The sequence below is a fragment of the Dreissena polymorpha genome, chromosome 1 (assembly GCF_020536995.1).
Source record: "Dreissena polymorpha isolate Duluth1 chromosome 1, UMN_Dpol_1.0, whole genome shotgun sequence".
Classification (NCBI taxonomy): Eukaryota; Metazoa; Mollusca; class Bivalvia; order Myida; family Dreissenidae; genus Dreissena; species Dreissena polymorpha.
In genome coordinates this window covers 80,144,629-80,171,108 of record NC_068355.1, presented here as the reverse complement: position 1 = coordinate 80,171,108, position 26,480 = coordinate 80,144,629, and the positions used below count along the sequence as shown (strand labels likewise).

At 35.1% G+C, this 26,480-nt stretch overlaps 3 protein-coding genes across 9 annotated transcripts in view; 2 read left to right on the top strand and 1 right to left on the bottom strand.

Moving 5' to 3' along the window:
* LOC127837401 (paxillin-like) overlaps positions 1 to 14,430 on the top strand; it is a 78,503-nt gene extending 64,073 nt beyond the window's left edge. For all 5 annotated transcript variants that reach the window (XM_052364443.1, XM_052364432.1, XM_052364449.1 and 2 more), the window contains 5 exons: positions 1,571 to 1,726; positions 3,525 to 3,698; positions 4,359 to 4,474; positions 7,374 to 7,488; positions 9,500 to 14,430. In XM_052364443.1, the coding sequence (XP_052220403.1) occupies positions 1,571 to 1,726; positions 3,525 to 3,698; positions 4,359 to 4,474; positions 7,374 to 7,488; positions 9,500 to 9,766 (828 nt within the window). In that variant the 3' untranslated portion in view covers positions 9,767 to 14,430. The remainder of the gene's footprint in view (positions 1 to 1,570; positions 1,727 to 3,524; positions 3,699 to 4,358; positions 4,475 to 7,373; positions 7,489 to 9,499) is intronic.
* Positions 14,431 to 15,651: 1,221 nt separating this feature from the next.
* LOC127837307 (uncharacterized) lies at positions 15,652 to 26,370 on the top strand. Of its 2 annotated transcripts, none has more exons than XM_052364249.1 (3): positions 15,652 to 15,811; positions 22,051 to 22,919; positions 23,872 to 26,370. In XM_052364249.1, exons 2-3 carry the CDS (start codon positions 22,280 to 22,282, stop codon positions 23,985 to 23,987), a joined length of 756 nt encoding a protein of 251 aa, XP_052220209.1. In that variant the 5' UTR covers positions 15,652 to 15,811; positions 22,051 to 22,279; the 3' UTR covers positions 23,988 to 26,370. The 2 variants fall into 2 exon arrangements, with proteins under 2 accessions (XP_052220209.1, XP_052220219.1); XM_052364259.1 differs by having other exon boundaries at positions 15,654 to 15,811; positions 22,239 to 22,919.
* Positions 17,532 to 26,480, bottom strand: part of LOC127837304 (fibrinogen-like protein 1) — a 41,669-nt gene continuing 32,720 nt past the window's right edge. For both annotated transcript variants that reach the window (XM_052364224.1, XM_052364235.1), the window contains exon 5: positions 17,532 to 21,299. In XM_052364224.1, coding sequence (XP_052220184.1) covers positions 20,872 to 21,299 — 428 coding nt within the window. In that variant the 3' untranslated portion in view covers positions 17,532 to 20,871. The remainder of the gene's footprint in view (positions 21,300 to 26,480) is intronic.

Below are 26,480 nucleotides of genomic sequence, written 5' to 3'. Positions count from 1 at the left end.
ACATGGCCGCCAGTGGGCGGGGCAGTTTTCCTTATTTGTCCGATCTTCATGAAACTTGGTCAGAATATTTGTCCCAATGATACCTTGATTGAATTCGAAACTGGGTCATGGTAGGTCAAAACTAGGTCACTAGGTCAAAAAAAAAAGAAAAACCTTGTAAACACTGGAGAAGTCATATTTCCTGTCCAATCTTCATGTAAGTTTGTCAAAATGTTTGTCTTAATGATATGTTGATTCAGTTTAAAAGTGGTTACGGTACATTGTAAAACATGGCCGCCAGTCGGCAGGGCAGTTTTCCTTATTTGGCTTTAGAGAAACCTTGTGAACAATCTAGAAGTCACAATTTTTACCCATTCATCATGAAACTTGGTCAAAACATTTGTTTTATTGAAATGTCGGACGAGTTCGAAAATGGTCCAGATCGGTGAAAAAACATGACCGCCAGTTAAGGGGGATATTTCTCTATATGTATATAGTGAAAACACTCTAGAAGTCACATTTTTTGCCCAATCATCATGAAACTTGGTGAAAAGATTGGTTTTATTTATTATATCTCAGATGAGTTTGAAATTGTCCCGATTGGTAAAAAAACATGGCCGCTAGGGTTGGGTGGGGCAGTTTTTCTTATATGACTATAGAGAAACTTTGTGAATACTCTAGAAGTCACTTTTTTTAAAACTTAGTCAAGACATTGGTTTTATTGATATCTCGGACAAGTTGGAAAATGGCTCAGATCAGTGAAAAACACACACTTTTTAGCTCACCTGATAGCTCAGGTGAGGTTTCAGGATCGGTCTTTGTCAGTCGTCCGTCCGTCCACATTTGGTTTGTAAACACTCTAGCATTCACATTTCTCAAGCATTCTTTATCAATATTGGTGAGAAGCTATATGGCCACAAGATCTCTGTCAAGTTTGATAATGAGCAAAATCGCATGATAAATGCCAGAATTATTGCCCTTAGATTGTCAAAATTTTCATTAGGTGAGCGATCTAGGACCATCTTGCCACTTGTTTGGCATTTTTTGTTTTAGCGAAAATTCAGTTACGGCAGAAAGTCTCTGCACAGGCTAATCTGGGACAACACAGTAACTTAACGCTTAAGCATCAAATTCCCGCTTCACAAAGCGAGGCTCTAATGTATGCAGTATGCATGCGGCAAAGTTGCTCAGTTTATGATTAAAAGCTTTGTTTTATTTGATATTGGCATTTGGTTATGATATAATCAGGGATTGTGATATCAATTGGCTAATATTAAAACATTATGCACATATTTGTCATTTGTCATGGCAGGTAAGTTAGCACTATATTAAACAACAAAACACAGCCCTAAGACATAAGCTTTCATTGCATTTTATGGCCCTAATTGCCATCTGGTTTTGTCTGAAGTTCTCTAGACTTGATATTTAAGCTTAAATGGACTGTTTTTAACTTTGATGGGGTTTTGCTTTTCTACAAACTAGCCTTGTAAAATACAATCATCATCATTGAAAAGTCACTATCTGAAAAGTTATTAGCTCTTTTACTGAATGTTAACATTTGTGTGACTTTCATGCCTAATTATGTCACCAGGGAAGCCAGATAACCAGTAACCTGTCTGGAGGCTCCAACCAAGGGGGACAACTGGAGTCCATGCTGGGTGACCTGCAGTCCGACCTCAGCAAACAAGGAGTCAATACAAAGACCAAGGGACTGTGTGCCGCCTGCAACCAGCCGGTTGTAGGACAGGTAGGAACTGTGGTTTTGTGCTAGGGATCAAATACAAGACAAATTATACTTTGAAGTGGAAATGATTAGTGTATTTTTCAGCTTTGTTTATTACATAGTGGTTTCTAATACTCGCTCATTATTCTATTGGACTTAAATGATACACACCAGTGAATAAAAAAGTACATACATATATACATTAATACATAATATTATATGTTAGCCAGGCCTATTACAGGATTTGTTTCAAGCCTTGGTCCTGAAAAAGGTGGATCTTCGGACGGGTAATGGCCGCACCTCCCCTCTCCAACAATTTATAAATATTGTTGGATATTTTTGACAAAATACAAGATCTGTTGCATTTTGGATCTTGAATATATACATGTAATGCTGTTTCTTTGTCTGAAAATTACCCAAAGGGGTAAATACCCTTTTCTATTTATGGTTGTTAATACAAATTGATACATGTGTAATCTAAGCATATGAACAAAAGCATGCCTGTTGTTATGATTGCTCATTCATAACATCATTTCATATTTTAATTGACTTGATTTTACTTGGATTTATTGATAGTACTGTGTGACAAAACTAGTCCAGTTGGGCTACACGTTAATCGATTTTGGCTAAGATCTTACTTAAATTGTCAGAATATTTGGCTAAGTGACAACCATTGCTTATATTATTTGTACGCTAACTTGAGTGGGTGTCTGGCTTCGATTGTTTAAAAAAAATCAATTAAGAGAGAAACGCTTTTACAGCAGTATTGTCACTGTCACAGTATTATCAGTGATTATAGCAGCTTATTTCATGAAATATATGTGCACCAGTGATAGTTTTTTCTCCAATATAAGCTTAACACAATTTTAAGGCACCCTCAGACTTCAAATGCATTGAGATTAGGACAATTAATTGATGGATTTTTAACCAGATTTTCCGAAGGAAAAAAATGGTTATTAGATTGGTGAATGTCGGCAGACGGAATGTTCCAATTCTTCCGAGCGCAACTCCTCCTTCATTTCTCAACGGATTTCAATGAAACTTTCACAAAATGATTTCACCTAGTGCCCTGGCACATGATGTTGGGATTTTATGATTCGGTCAAAATCAAGGTCGCCACGACTAAAAATAGATTTAATTTGACACAAGGGGGGTAACTAGGAACACTCAGTAACAATTCACATTTTGAATTGTGTCCCTTTATCAGACTTTTTTTTCAAATTGAAAACCTGGTTTTGTGACAATGTTGTCCCTTGTTAAAAAATTTGTCACAAATGTATTCTTGTCATGGTAACAACTGTCTTCCAATCTCAAAATTTATGGTCACACTTATTACCAATGTCACATTTGGAAAATACAGCTTGAAAATTGCTGTTTTAACCTTAATATGCCATAATAACATTGATGGATTGTAAATTTTTTAATCACAAATGAAAAGCATCTTAAGAAAACCTGTTGTGTGTATCTTTTGCCTCCTTTCTCAAAGTTGAAGGTCACTCAGACAACAATGCTTAATGTGGCAATAACACAGTTGTTCATCTTGAGCCTTTGCAGATGACACACATCATTTGATGGTGACATGTATTGTTTAAGTTTGAACAAAAAAGGACATTATTTTTAAAGCTTTATGTGGTTGATCAACTTTATTTGAATACATCAGTTGTGAAAACATGTGCTTATAACTTCAAGTCTGCACATCTTTGAAACATAAGTAGTTAAAGTAGAAAACATTTGCAAAATTATTTGAACGTTAATGTTAATGTTAGTGTTCTATAAAATATTATAAATAATAAAATTATTCACATGTCGCCCTCTATATCAGGTGATAACAGCCCTGGGTAAGATCTGGCACATCGAGCACTTTGCATGTGCCCACTGTCACGAGACCCTGGGTACAAAGAACTTCTATGAGCGAGATGGTGTTGCCTACTGTGAGATGGACTATCACTCGCTGTTTGCACCGCGCTGTGGCTACTGTAATGGGCCAATTATTGATGTAAGTTTGTTTTGTAGTGATACAAATGTTTAAATATTTACTGTTATGTGCCTAGTTCATGTACTGATTGAAGTTTGTTATGTTATAATATGAATGCTTAACCGCTGGTGTTTCCATGGAATAATCCTATTATTCATGTGGGATGTTATGTCATGATTTGTTTTAAATATTAAGAGTTCAGTGGCCTTTTTGTCCCCTACCAGTGAAAACGGAGGGGACTTATGGTTTGCGCTCTGTCTGTCTGTCTGTCTGTCAAACTTTTCTGGATCCTGCAATAACTTTAAAAGTTCTTCATATATGTTCATGAAACTTGAAACATAGATAGATGGCAATATGGAGATTATGCACGTCATTTCATTTTGTTCCTACGTGACGTTACAAATTCTGGTAGCTATAGCAACAAATATATATATAAAAAAAATACTGACAATGGTAAAGTTTCACCAGTAGGGGACAATATTGCTTGGCAATCTCATGTTCAATTTAAGAGATGTAAACCTGTCATGAGGTTCCTTTGAAAAGCTCACAAACAGTCAAACATGCCATTTTTGTTTGCAGAATATTCAAGTTTACAGGTTGAATCCATTGAAATAAAAAACTAAACAAGAAAAACAACAACTGCAAATTTAAACTTAATAAAACCTTTGGGTCAATTTTCAGAAATGTGTGACTGCATTAAACCAGACTTGGCACCCTGAGCATTTCTTCTGTGCCCAGTGTGGACGTCCGTTTGGTGAGGATGGATTCCATGAACGAGATGGCAAGGCATTCTGCAAGTAGGGCTTGTTTATGTGTTTTTATTGACCATTGGTGTGCTGTGTTTATATATGTCATTTTTAGAGGATTATAAAAAAAAATTCTTAGCAAAGTGAGAAAATTACTATTAGAACAAGCACTGGCATGAGTAAAAATGCGTGATTTTCTCAAGTTCAGTGACAAAATTATAAAGCCCAGTTTTCTAAGAACAAGACACAAAATGATTTCAGGATAAAACTCCAAAAGCAAACACATTATCCCTTGATGTGATAGCAAACACATTATCCCTTGATGTGATAGCAAACACATTATCCCTTGATGTGATGGTTTCTATTACTCTATTCATATTTGTAATTTTAATTAAGTTTAATATTGGCAAATTGTTAAGCTCACATGAGCACAATGTGCTCATAAAGGCTTTTGTAATCGCCTTTTGTCTGTTGTTCGGCGTGCGGCGTCCACATTTGCTTTGTTAACACACCAGAGGCCACATTCATTGTCCAATCTTTATGAAATTTGGTCAGCAGATTTGTCTCAATTATATCTTGGGTGAGTTCAAAGATGGTTCCAGTTGTTTAAATAACTTGGCTGCCAGTGGACGTGCATTTTTCCTTTATGTCCATTTGTCTTTATGATATCTTTGAAGACTTCAACAATTGTTCCGGTTGGTTGAATAACATGGCCGCAAGGGGGAGGGACATTTTATCTTTTAAAGCTATAAATGGCTATATTGAAACCTTCTTAACACTCTAGAGGCCACATCTATTTTCTTATTTTCATGAAACTTGGTCAGAAGATTTGTCCCAATGATATCTTGGATGAGTTAAAAAATGGTACCGGTTGGTTATAACCGTTAAAAAACATTGCCACATTGGGGTGGGGCATTTGTCCTAATATGGCTTTTGTAAAACCTTGTAAAAACAAGAGGCCACATTTATTGTCAGATCATCGTGAAACTTGGTCAGAAGATTTGTCCCAATGATAAGGAGGGGATATAGTGATCGGACCGTCCGTTTTTTTCCGTCACACTTTGTGTTTAGGTTTCGAAAAATGCTCATAACTTCTATGTCCCTTAAGATACAACCTTCATATTTGTTATGCATGTGTATATGGACAAGGCCTTTCCATACGCATACACATTTTTACCCCTGTGACCTTGAACTTAGGGTCCACGTTTAGGTTTCAAAATCTGCGTTTAGGTTTCGAAAAATGCTCATAACTTCTATGTCCCTTGAGATATAACCTTCATATTTGGTATGCATGTGTATATAGACAAGGCCTTTCCATACGCACACACATTTTTACCCCTGTGACCTTGAACTTAGGGTCCGCGTTTAGGTTTTGAAATCGGCGTTTAGGTTTTGAAAAATGCTCATAACTTCTATGTCCCTTGAGATATAACCTTCATATTTTGTATGCATGTGTATATGGACAAGGCTTTTCCATATGCACAACATTTTTTACCCCTGTGACCTTGACCTTGAACTTTAGAGTCCATGTTTAGGTTTCGAAATCTGCGTTTAGGTTTCGAAAAATGCTCATAACTTCTATCAAAGCGTTTATAGGGGGCATATGTCATCCTATATGACAGCTCTTGTTCCTTTTAAGGCTGTAGTACAATCTTGCTAACACTCTAATAGTCACATTTATTGTCCCATCTTCATTAAACTTAAACATCAAAATATTTGTTTAAATTATATCTTGAATGAGTTTTTAAATCGTTCTAGTCTGTTGAAAAATATGGCCACAAGAGGGCTGGGATGTAATTCTTATATGGCTATATTAAACCTTGTAAGCACTCTAAAAGTTACATGTATGGTTCACTTTTCTTAAAACCTGGTCAGAACATATGTTCTAATGATATATTAGGCTGCACAAAACAGTTCATTTGTTTCTCAGGTGAGCAATTTTGGACCTTTCAGGCCTTCTTGTATTAGCTCACATGAGCACATCGTGCTCATGGTGAGCTTTTTGTGAACACCTTGTGTTCTTCCTGTGTCTTCCGTTGTCAACATTTACTTTGTTTAAAATCAAGAAGCCACATTTATTGTCCAATCTTCACCAAACCATGATATCTTTGGCAAGTGCCAAAATCATTCCTAATGGTTGAAAAACATGGCTGCCACAGAGGGCTTGGCATTTTTCTTTAAATGGCTAAATTAAAACCCGTGAACACTCTAGAAGTAACATTTTTAGTCCAATGTTTATGAAATTTGGTCGGAACATGTGTCCTGATAATATTGTAAAGGAGTTCGAAAATGGTTCCGGTTGGTTGAAAAACAAGGTCGCCAGGGGACCTTGCACTTTTCCTTATATGGCTTTAGTAAGTCTTGTTAACACTCTAGAAGTCACATTTATGGCCCAATCTTCATGAAACTTAGTCAGAACATGTTTTGTAATGATATCTTGGATGTGTTTGAGAGTTCTTCTAGCTCGTTGAAAACATGGCCACCCGGGTACAGGGCATTTTTCTGTTTATGGCCATAATTAAACCTTGTTAATACTTTAGAAGTCACATTTTTTTGTCCAATTTTCATAAAACTTGGTCAAACATTTGTTCAAAGGATATCAGGGCTGTGTTCTAAAATGGTTCCGGTCTGTTGAAAAAAATGGCCACCTGGGGGCGAGGCATTTCTCCTATATGGCTATAGTTAAACAATGTTAACACTTAAGTCACATTTATGCTCCAATCTTTATGACTCATGAATCAACTTTCATGTATTCCGAATAGTCTCGATTGTTAAGGTCTCAGGTGAGCGCCTCAGGGCCCATGGCCCTCTTGTATTTGGTTTTGTGACATTGTATGTTAGAAACCAAAATGAGCTCATGTGAAGGTAAGAGGCTGCTTAAATAAAGGAATGATATTATGTCATGATAATTTTCCGGATTATTATTTAAGTTCTCAACATCTTTTTTCAGGATAGACTTCTTTGAGCTGTTTGCGCCCAAATGTGGTGGCTGCAACCGCGCCATCAAAGACAACTACATTTCTGGCCTTAACCGTCACTGGCACCCTGAGTGCTTTGCATGCTGGGTAAGAATCTTACAATAAGGGCTCATTTTAAATTACCAATTTTACACTTAAACCTATATGTTTGAACAAACTGGTTTTATCATGCCCCCTCTCCCCAGGTATGTAGTCAAGGAGTTATACCTGACATCTATATGTCCATCAGTCTGTCTGTCAAGTTATCCAAATTTGTCTGAAGGCCTTCTTCTACTTTTGTCAATGTACAACATTCATATTTGCAGGCATTGTTCATTGTTGATTTGAAGTGATTTGTATGAAATGATGGAGTGGGAGGCTTCAAACACTTGTCATCTGTTCATCCTTATGCCTGTTCATCCCAAATTTAGTGTTTTCAACTACTTGATGGATCTCACTGTAATTTGAACTTGACTCAAGCAAGGTTGGGCAGAATAAGCCATTTTGTCTGTTTCTACAATATAAATAATATATTCCCAATATTGTTATGCCCCCTTCTTTGAAGAAGAGGGGGTATATTGTTTTTGCCTGTCTGTCATTCTGTCCAAAATCTTTAACCTTGCTTAAAGTTTGATAACTTTTGGAATATTGAAGATAGCAACTTCATATTTGGCATGCATTTGTATCTCATAGAGCTGCACATTTTGAGTGGTGAAAAGTCAAGGTCATCTTTCAATTTCAAAGGTCAAATAGCATTGTATTTTTCTTTCCTAAAACTTTACCCTTCTTAAAGTTTGATCATAACTTTTCGAATATTAAAGATAGCCACTTGATATTTGGCATGCATGTGTATCTCATGAAGCTGCACATTTTGAGTGGTGAAAGGTCAAGGTCATCCTTCAAGGTCAAAAGTCAAAAAATACAATCCAATGGAAGTAATAAGCTTTAAAAGGGAGATCATTTTTAAACCTGCCAAATGATGTATTGAAATGTTATTTCAAAGCGGCGCAATAGGGGGCATTGTGTTTCTGACAAACACATCTCTTGTTTGTTTTTCAATCCACTTAATTTCAAATTGGATCTGTCACAACTAAATTACCTTAATATGTACATGAGTGGAATTACATTAAATTTGGTTGAAATGAATTTGCCGAGAACTTTATGTCTGTTTTTCAGAATGTTGAATATTAGTCACAGAATGTTGTATTTTCAACTCTCCTAAATGCTAGGTGGATTTTGCTCAAACTAACAAAGCTGCATTACCTTAATGTGAAGCTGCTTGCTAAGAAAGGGATTTTTACTGCAACTAGTTTGGGCTGAATATTCCTCTTGTCTTTTGGTTCACTTTTGAATATATATTAGATTTTTCTTTGTTTTGAAGGGCATAGATGATCAGCCTCTTTGAAAGATTTTATTGTTAAACTAAATTAAAAATAAGAAATGTTTTGCCCCATTTACAACTTAGACATTCTATTACATTGTGATGATTTATATTTTCTAGTTGAAAAAAAAAACTCTGAAAAAAGGAGGAAAAAAACTTTTCTGAAAGCGCATGGTTGTGTTTGTTATGCAACATTATAGTGTTAGTCTAAACAAATTACTTAAATTATGCCCCTGAGGTAAAAACAATTGCCTGGGGTCCTTAAGGCTGTTTTTCTTCTAAAGACTTAATGTGCCAAAACTTTAAGTTTCAACTTCTCTGTGACTGCTCAGCAGATCATGTTCAAACTGACACAGTTAAATGACCTTATTATGATCTTTAAGAAAATAAAACTTGGTGATGCCCAGTTTTGGCTTAATTATCAACTTATTGCCCTTTGTTTTTTGTCCATGATATAATATCAAGTGAATATATCTGTGTCAAAACATGCCTTGCAGGGGCATAAGTGTCTAGAAACTTTTCTAGTTCGTTTTATCATAACTCTTGGCCTTTTTTAAATAAATAAATAAAGTGTCTGAAAACCAGCTACGCCAAAGGGCGAACTTTTCTTTTTTAAGTAACAACTTTCTACATATTTATCAGAATGATACGACTGATTCCAATATACATGTATATCATAAAATGAATCCTTATGACGAATTTTGTAACCTTTTATTCCAACAATGTTTTCAATTACAGGAATGCCACCAACCGTTTGGTGGTGGCAGTTTCTTTGACCATGAAGGGCTTCCATACTGTGAGACCCACTACCACCAGAAGCGTGGCTCCCTCTGTGCTGCCTGTCAGAAACCCATCACGGGGCGATGTATCACAGCCATGTCCAAGAAGTTCCACCCCGAGCACTTTGTGTGCGCCTTCTGCTTGAAGCAGCTCAACAAAGGGACGTTCAAGGAGCAGAACGATCGACCATATTGTCATCCTTGTTTTGTAAAGTTGTTTGGATAAGATCGTTCAATGATTAAATCTTGTTAGGCTTTGAATTATTTACTTTTTCTGTTACTGAGTTAAAAGCTTTTGTTTACCATGGACGTGATAGGAATGAATGGAATTTTATTTTGTTGAAATGTAGTAATTTTCTGTGTTTGTATTCTTTTATTTTATAAATATTTTTTTTCCTAATTTAGGGATATTATTTTACCTAAATTATACTGTTGTCTAAACTTGAAGAAATCACAAGTGAGTTAAAATAATGTTTCAATTTAGTCAAATGTAAAGAATTTCTATGCTGACATGTTGTAAAATCTTGTACCTTCTATTTTTACAAGAAACCTGTATGTTTTATATAAACGACGGTGTTATGGGAACACATGAGTGGGCTGGCAATCAGGCTACTGGAAGTATTGGTCCAGATTTTAACTTTGTATGGATTTTCAAATAAATTGCCACAAGTGATCAGCATGATAAAGGCAATGTTTACTGCACACTTTAAGCAGAGCATAACTGTTTCAGTATGAATGTATTTTCACTCACAATTTAAGGTAACATGTTTAATTCATGACAAGATCACAACTTTTTCCAGCATGGATGGATCTTAAACCCATTTATGCCTAACATCTAGAAAAAAAACCTTGGCAAACAGTGTAGACCCAGATGAGACACAGCATGATGCGGCGTCTCATCAGGGTTTGTGCTGTTTGCTTAAAGGAATTTCTGTAAGAAATATTCTAAATATAGAAATAAATATACTTGAAATCCCTAATTTTGGAAATAAATTTATCTAATTTAGAAGGATGAGAGAGTCCACTAGGCATAAATGGGTCAGAATAATTTTGCAAAAGTTATCAACATGATGCTATGGAGTGTTGTTCACAAAAACCAGGTCCCTATTTCCAAGTTATGGGCAACAACTCTAGGTAAATAATAGAATGGAGTCAAATTGTTCTTCACACTTTGTACAAATCATAACTTTGTTTAGCATGGATTGATTGATTGAATTATAAAAGATAACACAATTTATCAGCATGAGTCCGAGTGTCACTTTCAAGAACCAGGTCAATATCTCTAAGGTAAGCATCACAAATAAAATTAAAAGGGTGCAATCATAGTCTTGAGCAAATCAAGCATTTCGGATATTTGCAGTAGGTACCAGCATAATGAGTTGCTTAGTCATTAGGTCCAAGGTCAGTATGAGATTTTTTTCAATCTTGGCCTTTAATATGTTTATACCAACGGGATTTTCTTTGAGACAATGGCACTCTTGTTGTATAGTGGTAAGCAATGCACTAATGCGTAATTGGCCTTAATCAGTTTGTAAATATACTTTTTGAACAGCCCTCGTCCATCAAAATTCTTGTTCTGTAATTGTTGATCATATCTCCTTTAACTTTATATTGTTCTTTTCTGGAAAGTACTATGACAGTTTTTTATCCATATAATTTTTTGTTTGCAGCTGTGACCCAGAAAGTACCATTATTCTGTGCATTTATGTTAACTGTCAGATTAAAAGCTACCTGTAGGCAAATAAGTCATAACTGGGTAATTGTCACTCATTTTTCTTAAACTTAGTAAGCAGAAGCATGGAAATTCTTTATCAAAATCAGTGGAAGGAGTAAATAAGCATGTGAATCGCGCTCTATGAAAATCAGATTTAATGCATGTGCGTAAAGTGTCGTTCCAGATTATCCTGTCCGCACAGGACTTTATTTTCTTCTTAGAAGTGCTGTCTTTAAAAGAAACAAATATAAAAGGGGAAAGTGTCGAACTGCAGAGGCTAATCAGCTACGACACTTTACGCATATGCATTAAACCCTTTTCTCAGAGCACAGCCCATATTATCATTTTTATTTTACATTTTCATGACAAATTTTCTTGTATTTATTATTAAATTGCAAAATATTTCAGAAAGCTCTCAAATAAAGTATATGTTCATTTTTTTTTTTTTGGAATAATTTGTTGTTTTAACAAGTAGACTTTTTAATGCAACTTGTCCATGGTCAATCCTAGGTTTTTGGGTAACTTTTGTCACCCTTTTTGCAAAACAATGTATATATATCAAGGTATATATATATATGTTAAAATGCATTGCCGAATATTTATGTCATAAATTGCTACATTTATGTACACTTCCATATTTATATCTTAATGTAATCTATTATAGCTTCAAACACTTATTTATCTCTTATCCGAAGCTATTTTATGATAATTAATCTTTTTCTGCTCCCAAAGCGGGAGACATATTGTTTCCACCCAGTCAGTCTCAGTGTCATTCCACAGTTGTGGTTTTCGCTGTCTAACACGACCACTTTTCATGGGATCATGACCATACTTTCTGAAAATATTAATTAGCGTCAATTGTGGGCAAATTTCAATAACCAGCCAATTCCACCAGGCATTGTGGAGTTTGGGCATTTTAATTATTGCCCTTTGTTAATTTTTGTATTTAAATTGTGCTCAGAGCTTGTCTCAACAACTAGAAGAGGTATAAACTTGACATTAAATGGGTAGGTAGATATCCTTGAGTGGATGTACAGTGCTAAAGAATCATATCTCTTGCTCCCCAATTTTAAGAGTAATTATTGCTTTGAGTAATCAAGAGAATATCTTGAAAACTAAAGAGGTGTCAACTTGAAAGGTAGGTAGGTATCATATAGGGATGTGCATTTCACAAAAACCATAACTTGTTTTCTTCTATTATAGAGTAATTGCCCATTGTTAATGTACTTAAGCTTTGTCCAGAACAAACCTCTTAAATAAAAGAGTTATAAAAAAGTTAGGTTGGTATGAGATCTTATTTGAGGTGCCCGAAGCATGTTTGAGCCATTCGAACAAAAGAACGTGTGAAAATTGTCACCGGGACTGTGAAAACTATTCCAGCCATCTGATAGTTGGAGCCTCGCCAATTCGAGCCATCCGATTAAATTGAAGATGAATATATAGCAATACAAAATCTGTGCTTTGATGAGGGTTGGAGCCAAGCGAGTTAGAGCCATCGGGTTTTGACTGTATATCTCATAATAAAGCTTGTGAAGACTTTATAGGCTATAATATTGCCCATTATTTTCAATAAACTTGGTCAAAATATTGATTCCACTTACTTTTGGGCAGATTTGAGATTGATTCACAAGGGAATAAAAACTAGGTCATATCAAAGGAAAGGCTTGTGAACCCTCTAGAGGACATAATTCTTTCCAAATCTTCATGAAACTTAGTCAGACATGTGTTCCAGTGATATACCTGTCGAGTTTTTAAACTGTTTAATGTGAATTCACAAACTTTGTCACTAGATAAGTTTGAACACTTTAGGAGTCACACTAGTAAGCGCATACTTCATAACACTTGGTAATAGATTTGTTCTTATGATATTTTTGCTGAGTGAAGAATAATTCTGGTCCATTGAAAAAAACATTGCCACCCTTTCTGTAGTACAACCATTTTCTGGAAGTGACTTTACTCACACTCACCATAAAACCTGCTCAGAACATAACACAATTTTTTTGTTAGAATATTTTGTTTAGATTTCCTATTTAAAAACCTATCAAACAATTCCTGCTCTGAACAGTTGACTTTCTTAGTGTTTCATGTTTTAGTCATTGTTTGGAATTTTTCCCAAAGACGTAGGACTTTTAAATATTAAAATCTAGAGGTCGTTTTAGGAACAATGAACACAGCGTATGAAATTGGAGACATATATTTTGGAGTGTTGAAATTGATTTTATGTACAAGTGGTGATTTAAACTATTGTTTACTATTAAGTTTTAAAAATAAGTGATTGCATGTAAATATAGCATTGAAATATATATAGGAAAGAAAGCATCATTAAAACATTGTGCGGTGTTCAGTACACAAATACTTGTTACAATTGATCTGCATTTAATTATTATACTATATTATATTATTATAGTCTTTCGATTTTAATTCATGAATGCTCAGTTATGAACAGCATAATGGATCATTTTCTATGAGTATCATATTGAATATTTGGTGCTTTTATATATCATCATTACATCAATTTAAGCAGTGCAAATAGTTAGGTAAGTTGTATTGATCATGAATTTTTTTGAATACATTTGACTTTTGTGACTTAAGTTTTGTCACACACAAATATATCCTCAGTGGTTTACCCTCTAATATAATGTTCATACTTTGTTTGCATTTTTACCTCACCTGGAGACAATGTGGTCATGGTGAGCTGTTATGACCGCCTTTTGTTTTTCGTCTGTCGTGCTGCCTGACAATTTGCCTTGTTAACACAATAGAGGCCACATAGGAGCCACATTATAGATGGCTTGGCATTTATCTTTATATGGCTATAGTACAGCTATCTTAACTCACTAGTTTATATTTTGGCCAAGTTTAAAAATGGTTTCAGAAATATCTAAAACATTGCTCAAACAAAGAAGTTCAGTTCCTTGAATTTTCAGGTGATCGACCGTGGGCCTCTGGCCCTCTTTAAAAAAAAATATTTTGATACATGTAATAATTTTGAACTAAGTGAACATTGTATAAATATATCTGCCTAAAATCTACATGTGTATGCACTGCTGGTCACGCTCTCTTCATTCTGTATATGTATTTTGTACCTGTCTGTACCGACAATTAGGTCTTTTTTAAGAGCTTATTATCTATATTATGAGCATTAACGTTTTTAAAACAATTATATAAAGATATTATCGTGTGTTTGTCATTTCTACACGCGCAGGTTCTACAGACTGAATAGTTGCGTAGACTCGATTTGAAAAATACTATAAATGTGGTGGGAACACACGCTTCCTACCTTAGCGACCCGGGCTCAATGTCCGTTCCCAGAATGATGTGTTATAAACCTGGTCACCATTCCGGCAAGGTGATTTTATACAGGTACCATTGCTTCCCCCCTTTCTGCAACTAACGATTTTAAATTGGAGTTATAATTAACAATTCTTCCGAACTTATGTGAGACTGAGAAGTTAATTAGTTTGGAGGTCTGGGACACACTCCGGGTCCTGACGTGTGCAGCCTTCGACTTAAAAAGACCTTATTAATACACCCATACTCCTAGTGCATTGCAATACAAATGACTATTGTAATCAACATGTTTGATTTAAGGAACTACGATTACTGTAGGGATTTTTTTCAAAAGGTACGACTGAACGTGTCCTTCCTTGAACATGTCATGGTTATGGTTAAGAAGTGTTATTTAAATAAGAAAAGTACATTTGACACTGCTTGAATAACATTAACACAACATTTCTAGGTCAAAATCAGTGAGAACTGGTAATTGAAAGAAGGTAAGATGCCTGTAAGCGGGTCGTTCCTAATTTTATTGATGCACTATATAGTCTATATTTTAGATGTGACGTTAAGTAAACATCGGTAAATAATAGTAATTCGGACGTTTATATTCACGTGTTTCAAATTTGGCGGTCGATATCATGCTATCACATTCCCACAAACGTATGTTTAAATGTGTGTCGTTGTAATGGCTGAAAACTTAGTCTGATTTAAATTTTAAAATAGTTAATTTCTGATGCTTAATAAATGATTGCTGGTAACTATTCTTTTTAACATATTTATATCAAACAAATAACCAATTTTATACATAAAATTTGATACAACATCTTTTATATGTACATTTTTAGTGGGTTGAACGAAAGACAATCTCTTATATAATTTTTGTCTCTATTTAAATAAATATAAATCACGAAATAAATTTGGCTTTGCAATATTAGTTTCAAAGGGGAAACACACCATTAACGTACTTTCATTTGCTCTAAGGATTTATGATCGCAATAATTTATGCGAGAAACACAATTTTATCCGCAATGTCCTTTACTTTAAACCCGATTTAAACGTTGAATTCATATTGCCTTTCACTATTTGTTAAACGATTTATACGACAGTGAATAGCGCTTTTCTGAATATTTGCGATCAAAATCGATAACCGAATAGACTATAAACAGTTCATTTGTATATTCTATCTCTACCCATGCACTTCTACAAATAGGTGTGAGTAAGGCACGAATAACATTTCCGACGTTTATAAATAGGGGATTCTTTTACTTCCATAATAAGGTAAGACAATTCAATTATTTTTCTAGAATAATATCATAAAAATATCAAAGAAACCCGTTATAACACGTGTCAAAAATTCATGTTATACCAACTTACAGAAATTTTCGTGTTTTCTCTTTTTGTTTGAAAACGTTTATTAACTAGGTATGCCAATAGAAGTTTATAGCTATACCTGTTTTGTTCACATGCGTATGTTTTACCGTGAGTAGCTCTCCGTTGGCTGCTTTTTTAAATTATTACTCTTTAGTTGATCCATCTTGATCGTTACAAAATAAATATATAATTTGTTTTTTTTGTACATACGTATACATACAATTAACACGTCAGTTCTGGTGGAGTACATGCTTTGCTGGTGAATCCTTTGTCTGAAACGTTCATATATGTTCTTGTTAATACTAAACACTGATTTATCTATCAACATCGATGCTTAACAACTGTACAGTCTGTTCATTTGAGCGATACACTATACTCATGAAAGCCGTTACCTATAGGTTAATTGTATATTTATGCATGTATTACCCGTATTGAGATCTATTGATGGTATTGTAGAGCGCTGGACTAAAAATCACGAGATCGTGGGTTCGACCCCCGGTCTGACCAAATATCTTGTGTGTGCAAAAGATTGGTCACTTGGTCCTGGTAAACTAGCTAACCCAGGAAAGATTGATCGGGGCACCTGACCATCGTTTAATGATTTAATAATAATATATAATAATAATAACAACGGCGACAAAATACATCTTAACACACAAAAGAATCGGTCTCGCCCACACGTTTGGATAGGTAAATAACCAGTGTGCATGGAAACAAACTTCACTTTTTGCATCACATATTAAAGGGATCTTTTCACGCTTTGGTAAATTGACAAAATTGAAAAAAGTTGTTTCAGATCCGTTAGTTTTCGTTTTAGTTATGATATTTGTAAGGAAACAGTATTACTGAACATTAACCATGCTCTAATATAGCCATTATATGCATCTTTTGACGATTTTAAAACCTAAAAATTATAAAGCGTTGCAACGCGAAACGATTGAATAATTTGGAGAGTTCTGTTTTTGTCGTTAAATTTTGTGAAACTACGAAGATTGCTTATATAAGGTATAAAATACGTCACGAATTTGTACTCGGCGGAATAGCTCAGTAGGCTATAGCGTTTTTACTCCAGGACTCTGGCAGGACTCCAGGGGTCACTGGTTCGAAACCTGCTCCGGGCAATGTTCTTTTCCCTTTTTTAATTTTTTTCTTGATTTTTTACTGGAGCTTTTATGATTCAATGTTTACATTTATCAATATATAGCATTTAATGAATAAGTTAAAAAAATGCCAAAATCTGTGAAAAGGCCCCTTTAAGTCTTAGAATATTTGAGTCGCGTTCTGAGAAAACTGGGCTTAATGCATGTGCGTATAGTGTCGTCCCAGATTAGCCTGTGCAGTCCGCACAGGCTAATCAGGGACAACACTTTCCGCTTTAATGGTATTTTTCGTTTAAAGGAAGTCCCTTTTAACAGAAAATCTAGTTTAAGCGGAAAGTGTCGTCCCTGATTAGCCTATGAAGACTGCACATGCTAATCTGGGACGACACTATACGCACATGCATTATGCTCAGTTTTCTCAGAACAAGACACATTTTATTATACTGAATATACATTACAGATATCCGATCAGCAAAGGTGTCAAACACTGGTTTTCGGGGTGTCAAGAATACCATGCAGATGACATCTTAAAAAAACAAAGTTTATTCAATAGAAAGTTGCACATATACATAACATTATTATTACATTTATTTACAGCAAATTTTTAAATGCATTATATATACATAGCAAACACTTTAAAGAGGTACATAATAACTCTGGATTTCTATATATTTTCCCGACTTCTACTATTTTCATAAATCACTTCAAGTGTATTTCAATCAGAATAGGTAATCGTTTGTAGGCGCGCTTAAACGTTATTCGTTTATAATTGCAGTGAGTAACCATTATTCAACCATACTCGTTTAATTAAACTCAAAATAAAACCCATGCCTTTGTTAAACTAAAACCAAGTGAAATACATGTGTAATAGTTTGTTTTATTTGATCGCGGAATCAAGAAATAATAACGTTACTTAAAAAAATGCTTAACTATAAACAAAAATCAGTTAGATAGCCGTGCAATCTGTCTTCAAAATATCTATCGCAATATTAAAATTGGGATCGTATATTATATTTGCACACTGACGTTAAAATAAACAACAAAAAATAACATAAATTAGTGACTAGTTAAAAACAAATATTAACAAAAAATATAAACGGAATGAGAATTGACTGAACTAGCTCTACATAAAATCAAACATCACTGTTCTTGTCGACGTCACTAGCACTAAACAAAAAAGAAACATGTAGCATGGTGGCAGTTCTGCTAAACATAGCGTATCAAAATCTGTATGAGTGTAAAATGTGATGACATCATGAAAATACATCATCAGCCGCCATCTGTGTGCATGGAGAGGGTGCTTGTTGTTCAAATGGCAACGAAACATGAACGTTGATCGTTTCTTATTCAAAAATAAATTTTAAATGAAAATAACATGCACAATAAAAACATGTATTCGTACAAATGTTTTGGCTTGATACAGATTGTATGGTGGTACGACTCAAAATTATGTATAAATACATTTAAAATTACATCAAAGACGTCTATTGCATACACGATACTATTAACAAATTTCATTTGTTCGTCGCGGTGACTCACCATCGCTGTGTTGGCAATAGTTAACTTAATAAACTAAGCATAAAACTATTTGTTATCAACTATATAACATGAAACGAAAGGAAAAAATGAAAGGTCATGGTTGCACAATACTGACAATAAGAAGCCCAAACTAAAGATTTATAAGTAGGTCAATTTAACATCACTCGCTCCTGTTTTGGTATAAAAAGGGCAGATGAATGTAAATTGTGATAATTTGCATGCTGCAAATAGTAAGTTACATATCAATCACGCCCTTTCTTGTATAGCAAGAAATACTTTTAAAAACATTGCTTTCGCGTAGGGTTAAGTATACATGTGGGGTAAAATTGATATATGATTTAAATCTTGAAATTTCTTATAAAGTTTTTAAGAAAATAAACCAATTTAGAAATCAATTTACAGTCTGATTCATACATTCTTTTAATATGCAGATATGTACTTAATTTAAGTGCAATTAATATAATTAATTACAATATGATTATCTTAAGAATAATTATTGTTCATGGACTACGTTATATATGTCGTTCAAGTAAGTGTGAGTGTTTTAATGTAAACTCTTGAAAACATGACACGAACAAAAACAAATACTTATTTAACATACTTTACAGTAAATAGCTTGAAGTTAAAACACTGATACCTCGACTTAAAAACGAATGCTACAAGTATATGCCCATAATTATAATCAACATTATGTGGACAAAAATATTTATACTCAAACCTACGGCAAAATACACCAATACTGTGTTTTATTAATAACAACTAACTTAGTTAGTGAAATAATGCGTGTTATCGGTGAGAGACATAATAAGGGTTGACTAATTTAACCCATTTATGCCTAGTGGACTTTCCCATCCTTCTAAATTGGATCAATTTATTTCCAAAATAAGGGATTTCTAGTATATTTACTTCCATATTTAGAATATTTCTTATAGAAATTCCTTTAAGCAAACAGCGCGGACCCTGATGAGACGCCGCATCATGCGGCGCCTCATCAGGGTCTACGCTGTTTGCCAAGGCCTTTTTTCTAGACGCTAGGCATAAATGGGTTAACAATATAAACGACTAAATAAAAGGCATATTTTACAGGATAATATACAAACGCGTATTTCAAGAGAGCAATAATGCACTAAATTACGCTGCTGAAAAATGTAAATTTTAAATATAATTTATAAGATATCAACATTGAACAGCATCCTTTATGTTGTTCTATAGTGGTATAGAGGAAAAACACTGAAATGCATTAGACCCGATATTAACATGCAATGTGAATTCGATTTGTGTATAGTTTAACATCTACATCCTGATATTATTACAAAATATTATTTACAAAACGCTTAAATCGTAACCTAATGTATTCAACTAGTTAGCTGTATTTAGCTTTATGATGTCCTATTTGGTTATTGAAGCTTAACTGTATTTGATGGTATTGCTATATTCTAAAATCCGTCTGTTTTAACCCATTTATGCCTAGTGGACTCTCCCATCATTCTAAATTGGATCAATCTATTTCCAAAATTAGGGGTGTCTAGTATATTTATTTGTATATTTAGAAAATTTCTTCCAGAAATTCCTTTAAGCAAACAGCGCAGACACTGATGAGACGCCGCATCATGCGGCGCCTCATCTGGGTCTACGCTGTTTGCCAAGGCCTTTTTCTAGACGCTAGGTATAAATAGGTTAAAGTAACCTCTAGAAATAAGCAAGAGATAACGTAATAATAGTCAATAGAAATGAGAAAACACAAACTTAACATTAATGCACATAATCAAAAGTCGTTGCCATTTTACTTTAAAGACTTGTTTCACATTCCCACCAATAGGAAACTAACTACCGTTAGTATATCACAAACATCCACTATTGTTACTGCATCAACTAGCAGCAAATTGTTATATTCTTGAACACGAATTCCATTTTGCCAAGTAACATTTTTGTCCCCATTATTTTTCCCGATCGTGCATTTTTAGCTCAGCTCAGTAATCGATCTCAACTCACATGCCTTCCTAATTGTGTACACGTGCGCTAGAGAAGTTCATAAGTGGATTGCCGTGTCCAGTCAACAGAGAGAGGTCGTCAGAGGGCGCTCCTAGGATGTGCTTATCCATTTATTTGTTTGCGCAATGTACCATGAATGTATGTCGTTCAGCGCATGTCCGCAGTATACACCGTAACAAGTCTCCACATTCAACCAAGAATGCCTGTAGAGTACCATGGAGGGTTCTCTTTTCTTAGAAACGATTGATGACATAATTTGATGATAGACAAATGCCAACTGATCGGTTTTCATTTGCATAACAAGATGAGCGATGCTGTTTCGGAGCGTGCCTTGTTTCAAATTTCGTTGGGCAGTTTCGCTTTGGGCGCCGGGCGGATCATCATTTCGGTGGACTTGAGGGAGGCGTACTGATGTATTTTGTTCCACAGAATGCCGTCGCGTATGAAAAAGTTGTCATGAGAACCGTGTGGGTAGAACTTCCCGTTCAGGTGACTCTCGTAGCAGTCGTTGTACCACCAGCCGCTCCCGTAGTGCTCCGCACAGTTATCGTACAGGCGGCGGTCGTTGTCGCGGTCATACGTACTGAACTCCATGCCACTGTGACTGTGATAGAACGACGTCAGCGAGTCGCCCGCGTTGCCATGGTAGCCGCTCACGTGCAGCTTGAAATTACTGCGCTCGCCGGACACTCGGAAGCGGTCGTACTCTGCGTGATGGCGCCTCCCGTCCCAGTCCTCCATTACGATCCTCAGCTCGTAGTCGTCTAAAAGTACACAACAAATAAATACGAAGTCATTTACATTTACGGAGTCATGATTTAAATCTAGTAATGTGATGTTATGTGTTATTAATGTACTTTCATCTGTTATTGTGTATATCGCAACTTAGTACGATATTCAAAAGCATGTCTGGTTCGTTAACTTGTATTTTATACGATGTACAAATATACTGCAATGTCTAGGGAGACGAGATAAGATGTAAGTAGACGTGGCCTTATTTGATCTTAAATTTATTAATTGAATTTCAATGTTATGCAATACGTTTATGGCATTGTACATCACTAACTGCGTCTTTTTAATGTATACATGTAACCAATATAAACATCATCATTGTATGCCGTTATGCCATGGTGCAAACACTTTAATTGATAAAACACTTAAGTCCGTAGATAGAGCACACAATCCGTTGTCGAGTATTCTTGATGAAAAGCAACTTTTGACCAACTCGATGAGTGGTATTAAAATCATACGCGTGTACCATGCCTTAATATCATTTATAAACATATATCTTTTAATTTAAAAAGAGAATTCTTCAAATCTTGAGTTCAGCAGTTTAGATTTAAATGCGTTTTTCAAGTAGACAACCAAATGTCTAACAAGATTATGTAATCAAATTGAATGGTAATAAATAATCGGTCGTGAATTTTGGCATGTTCAAAGCCATAACTCCAGGTACACATATATGATTGATGTGATTGTTTTTCTTTAAAACGCTGCTTATCAATTTCGTTTCAGATACGAACGGTCATACAAGATTTATAAACTTCAGAAAACCAACTGAATAGAAAAGTATTTAACAGTGTCCCCACACAACACGGACAATTATGGTTGATTAGCGCATCAAAACATGGTTGTGGCTATAGTGATATATAGAGTGTTCTTTGTGGTGTCAGTAATATGATAAATTTATTTATTTATTTAAGAATTGCTAAGAGGGAAATATAAGAAGCAACATTTGAAAAAAATGGGCGATCGCTATTATCGTCATCCGATTGCTAAGCGGCCCCCTGTTGGCCCTCCGCCTCGAATTGAGACAAGGGTGCGCCGCGGAGCACCTGAAACGACACGTGACGACTACACACAATACGACGATGACGGCGTCATCTGTACGTGCTATCCGCGCCCCAGCCAACACACTGTGCCCTCCATGTTCTACGACAAGATCACCTGCCCGCACAAAGACCAGCACGCACATATCCAGCCAGCACACAGCAACCAGTTCAATTATCCATGGACCGCAAACTCCATCCGGCGTCCGCGTAACGAAGACGACGATTTGAGTGAGAGACTTTCGTTAATTTCAGAGGAGGACGACCAGTTACGATTTTCGCCTTACCCTTTCAAGTCTAGAAACCCGGACGATATTTCAGTGCGCACGGCACCACCCATGTGGCAGCCGCAAGAATTTGAGGATCGCGACCGCCAGCCACCCCACACGGCGCCAGTGAACGATACCCAAGTACTGATGAACGGCCGCCGGGCGCAGTCCATGCAGGACATTCGGGACCCTGCCTATCGTTCAGACGGCCTCCCGCCAGCACGTGACACAGCCGGCCGCAGCCGCCTGTCCAACAGGCAGTTTACAGGAACATACGTCGACCCGCGTGAGTATCGAGAACAGTTCACACGTATTATTTAGATGAAAACGTTTTCAAAATCTAGGTTGATTGTCTTAAAGCGATGAAATGATCATTGTAATCCATGGTGCAGGATCACGTGACTGTGTGGGTTTCACAATTGAAAGTTAGTGGATGTAAACACACCGGTATGTTGAGCTTTTCTCCAAATTACTTTTTGAAACGATTTTTTTCTTAAGAATTTCAAATAGTGCATAAAAGACAGTTTTAATTATGCTTTTGGCAATTTGAAATAAATCAGAACTATTTTATCTAATCAACCAGTGTTATTGGCCAAATATCCATATGTAACGCATTTAGGTTCAGTATAGTGCTGCACGTAACGTGATTTTTCTGCACCAATTTTAGACGGATTCAATGATTTATTCTTAAATCTTAAGATATTGACACAAACTGCAAGACAAAACTTTCTTTTAAGCACTTAAGATTAGTACAAATGTATTTCAATAACTTAGCATATTTTCAAAAATAAAGTTCTTTACAGTGTGTTTACATTCTGTCCAGCCCGTGTTATACCACGCTGATCCCGCATCCCGAATCAGGATCTATTCCATTATGGACAAATATCAAATCCCCCGGTATAAACAACATTAGCATGTTTTATCCATGAGTGATAGTTGCATTATTATACATGTAATAATTTTATGTTATGTGATTTCTAAGTGCTTAAAATGTGTAAGATTTGTTTGAACACTAAGATAATTGGATGTTTCACAATTTAGTCTATTTCGACGCATTTGCGTATATATAACTATATTGTGTTCCAAAATGATATCCAATTCTTTCAGTTTGAAATTTCTGCTGTCTATAACAGCATCAATTTAAGCGTTTTTAACAAATGAACACTTACCTACAATTCGATAGTGTTTTTTTCATTATACCATATACAATATAGTAAAAGAGCGTGCACATGTTTCAGAGAGCGGAAAGGTCTACAATTACAATGTGAACTATGACCGAGACTCACGTGCTCAAGCCACGAGAAATCCAGCACCACGTGCACCGCCCGCGCGAAAACCTATGACCGCCTCATGACCGCGATGATAACTGTCTTTATAACAGAAACAATGGATTCGACCAATTGTATTTACTATTTACGGCGTGTTTGTTTACGTGATTTGTTTCAATTTAAATTCGAAAACAATAATGGCAATGAAGGATTCGTTCAATATTACTTAGCTTTGTACGCGCGATGCAATTGCTCAACTACGCATAATAGAACTGAAGAATGCAAAAATAATTATAGTTATTATGTCCCCCACTATGGTAGTGGGGGACATATTGTTTTTGCCCTGTCTGTTGGTCTGTCTGTTGGTCTGTTGGTCTGTTGGTCTGTTTGCGCCAACTTTAACATTTTGCAATAACTTTTGTTATATTGAAGATAGCAACTTCATATTTGGCATGCATGTGTATCTCATGAAGCTGCACATTTTGAGTGGTGAAAGTTCAAGGTCAAGGTCATCCTTCAAGGTCAGAGGTCAAATATATGTGGCCAAAATCGCTCATTTTATGAATACTTTTGCAATATTTAAGATAGCAACTTGATATTTGGCATGCATGTGTACTAGTATCTCATGGAGCTGCACATTTTGAGTGGTGAAAGGTCAAGGTCAAGGTCATCATTCAAGGTCAGAGGTCAAATATATGTGGCCCAAATCGCTTATTTTATAAATATTTTGCAATATTGAAGATAGCAACTTGATATTTGGCATGCATGTGCATCTCATGGAGCTGCACATTTTGAGTGGTGAAAGGTCAAGGTCATCCTTCAAGGTCAGAGGTCAAATATATGTGGCCCAAATCACTTATTTTATGAATACTTTTGCAATATAGAAGATAGCAACTTAATATTTGGCATGCATGTGTGTCTCATGGAGCTGCACATTTTGATAGGTGAAAGGTCAAGGTAAAGATCATCCTTCACAAGGTCAAGGTCATCCTTCAAGGTCAAACATCATATAGGGGGACATTGTGTTTCACAAACACATCTTGTTTTTATACTAGTCTTGTTGGGAAACAGACAGACCAGGAACCGTTGCATTTATTTTCTCTTACGAAGTTGCGATATATTCCAATGTGTATTACTATGAAATGTTGTATACATATACATTTTATTTTTAATGGTTCTTGCTTGATCAACACTATCTATAAAATTATCTACATGATTATATAGATACTGGTTATTCCTCTAAAATGTGTTCATTTTGTAACAGTAACACCTTTGTCAAACTCGTTATAATACTTTTCCTATTTTAAATTATGAGCGAATAAGTAAGTTAAATATTGTTACAAATTTGATGGGACAGAGATTCTGATATATTTAGATCATTGATTTGATATTTATATTATCGTTCTTATACGTTAAGAATTAACTTTTGTTGCTATTTTATCATAACTAATACGAAATTGATTCATCATCATCATCATCATCATCATCATCATCATCATCATCATCATCATCATCATCATCATCATCAGAACAACAGAACAACAGAACAGAACAAATATTGTATTCACTTAAGCATATAACAGCTCATCGTGATCAATATAAACATTCATACATGCGTGAAAAAAATACCGTAAATAAAGATAATAATAAATTACTCGTCAGAGTGTTGTGTGTTAATGTACACACTGAATTGAGTATTCATTCTCAACTATATATAAACAACCACAGAGGAAACAGCAAAAATACATAGATAAATTACATAATACACTGAAAATGTCAACAAAATTTGGCGTCAACAGATTAAAACACAGTATATTCATTTCATATCAAACGGTTAATAAATAACCATTATAAAAGTAGAGTTAAACAAAAATAACATTATTTCTTTTCTTAAAACATGTTATACAGTAAATTGCTAAATTCCGAAGGGTACCTTAATTATTACTATTTAAGAGTTTCAAAAATGCATGCATACTTGGTCTTATTGAATAGTATTTTGATATATATTTTGATCTTTCTTCTAAATAAAATGGACATCTAAGTAAAAAGTAATATTCGTCTTCTAAATCGTTAAGATTACATCATCATCATCATCATCATATCTATTATAGCAATTGGCTGTATTCCAATATTTATAAGAATGATCAAACATGGCTTCTAAAGATATGTATTATATTATTTACAACCATAAAACATGTTACTCAATGATAAAACTCGTGAGGATTTAATAGTTTCAATTTGATTTAATGCTTTGAAAATCACCTGTTAATTTGTTAGCGTATTAAAATGTTAGAGGATGGTAATTTAACCCTGATAGATATTTTGATTTTGTGATCGTTTAGTGTTCGTTATCTGTATTAACATAAAAACAAAGGCAAATAAAAAAAACCGTTAAACATCAATGGGCAGATAATTTAGAGATACAAGTCTGTGTTGATAAGCCACAATAAATAAGCAATAAGCTTTTAAGTGTGTTTTTCTTATATGTTTTATCTGCAATATTTGCCAGAAATCTCAAGATAACTCCCTCCAGTTGAAAGCATAGTGCCAACAGTCGTGTCCAACAATCAATACGCGAG

Excerpts from the sequence above, each read along its gene's own strand:
- LOC127837307 (XM_052364249.1), top strand. The coding sequence starts at position 22,280 with ATGGGCGATCGCTATTATCGTCATCCGATTGCTAAGCGGCCCCCTGTT. Across the intron at positions 22,920-23,871 it reads AGGAACATACGTCGACCCGC|AGAGCGGAAAGGTCTACAAT; the intron begins GTGAGTATCGAG and ends CACATGTTTCAG.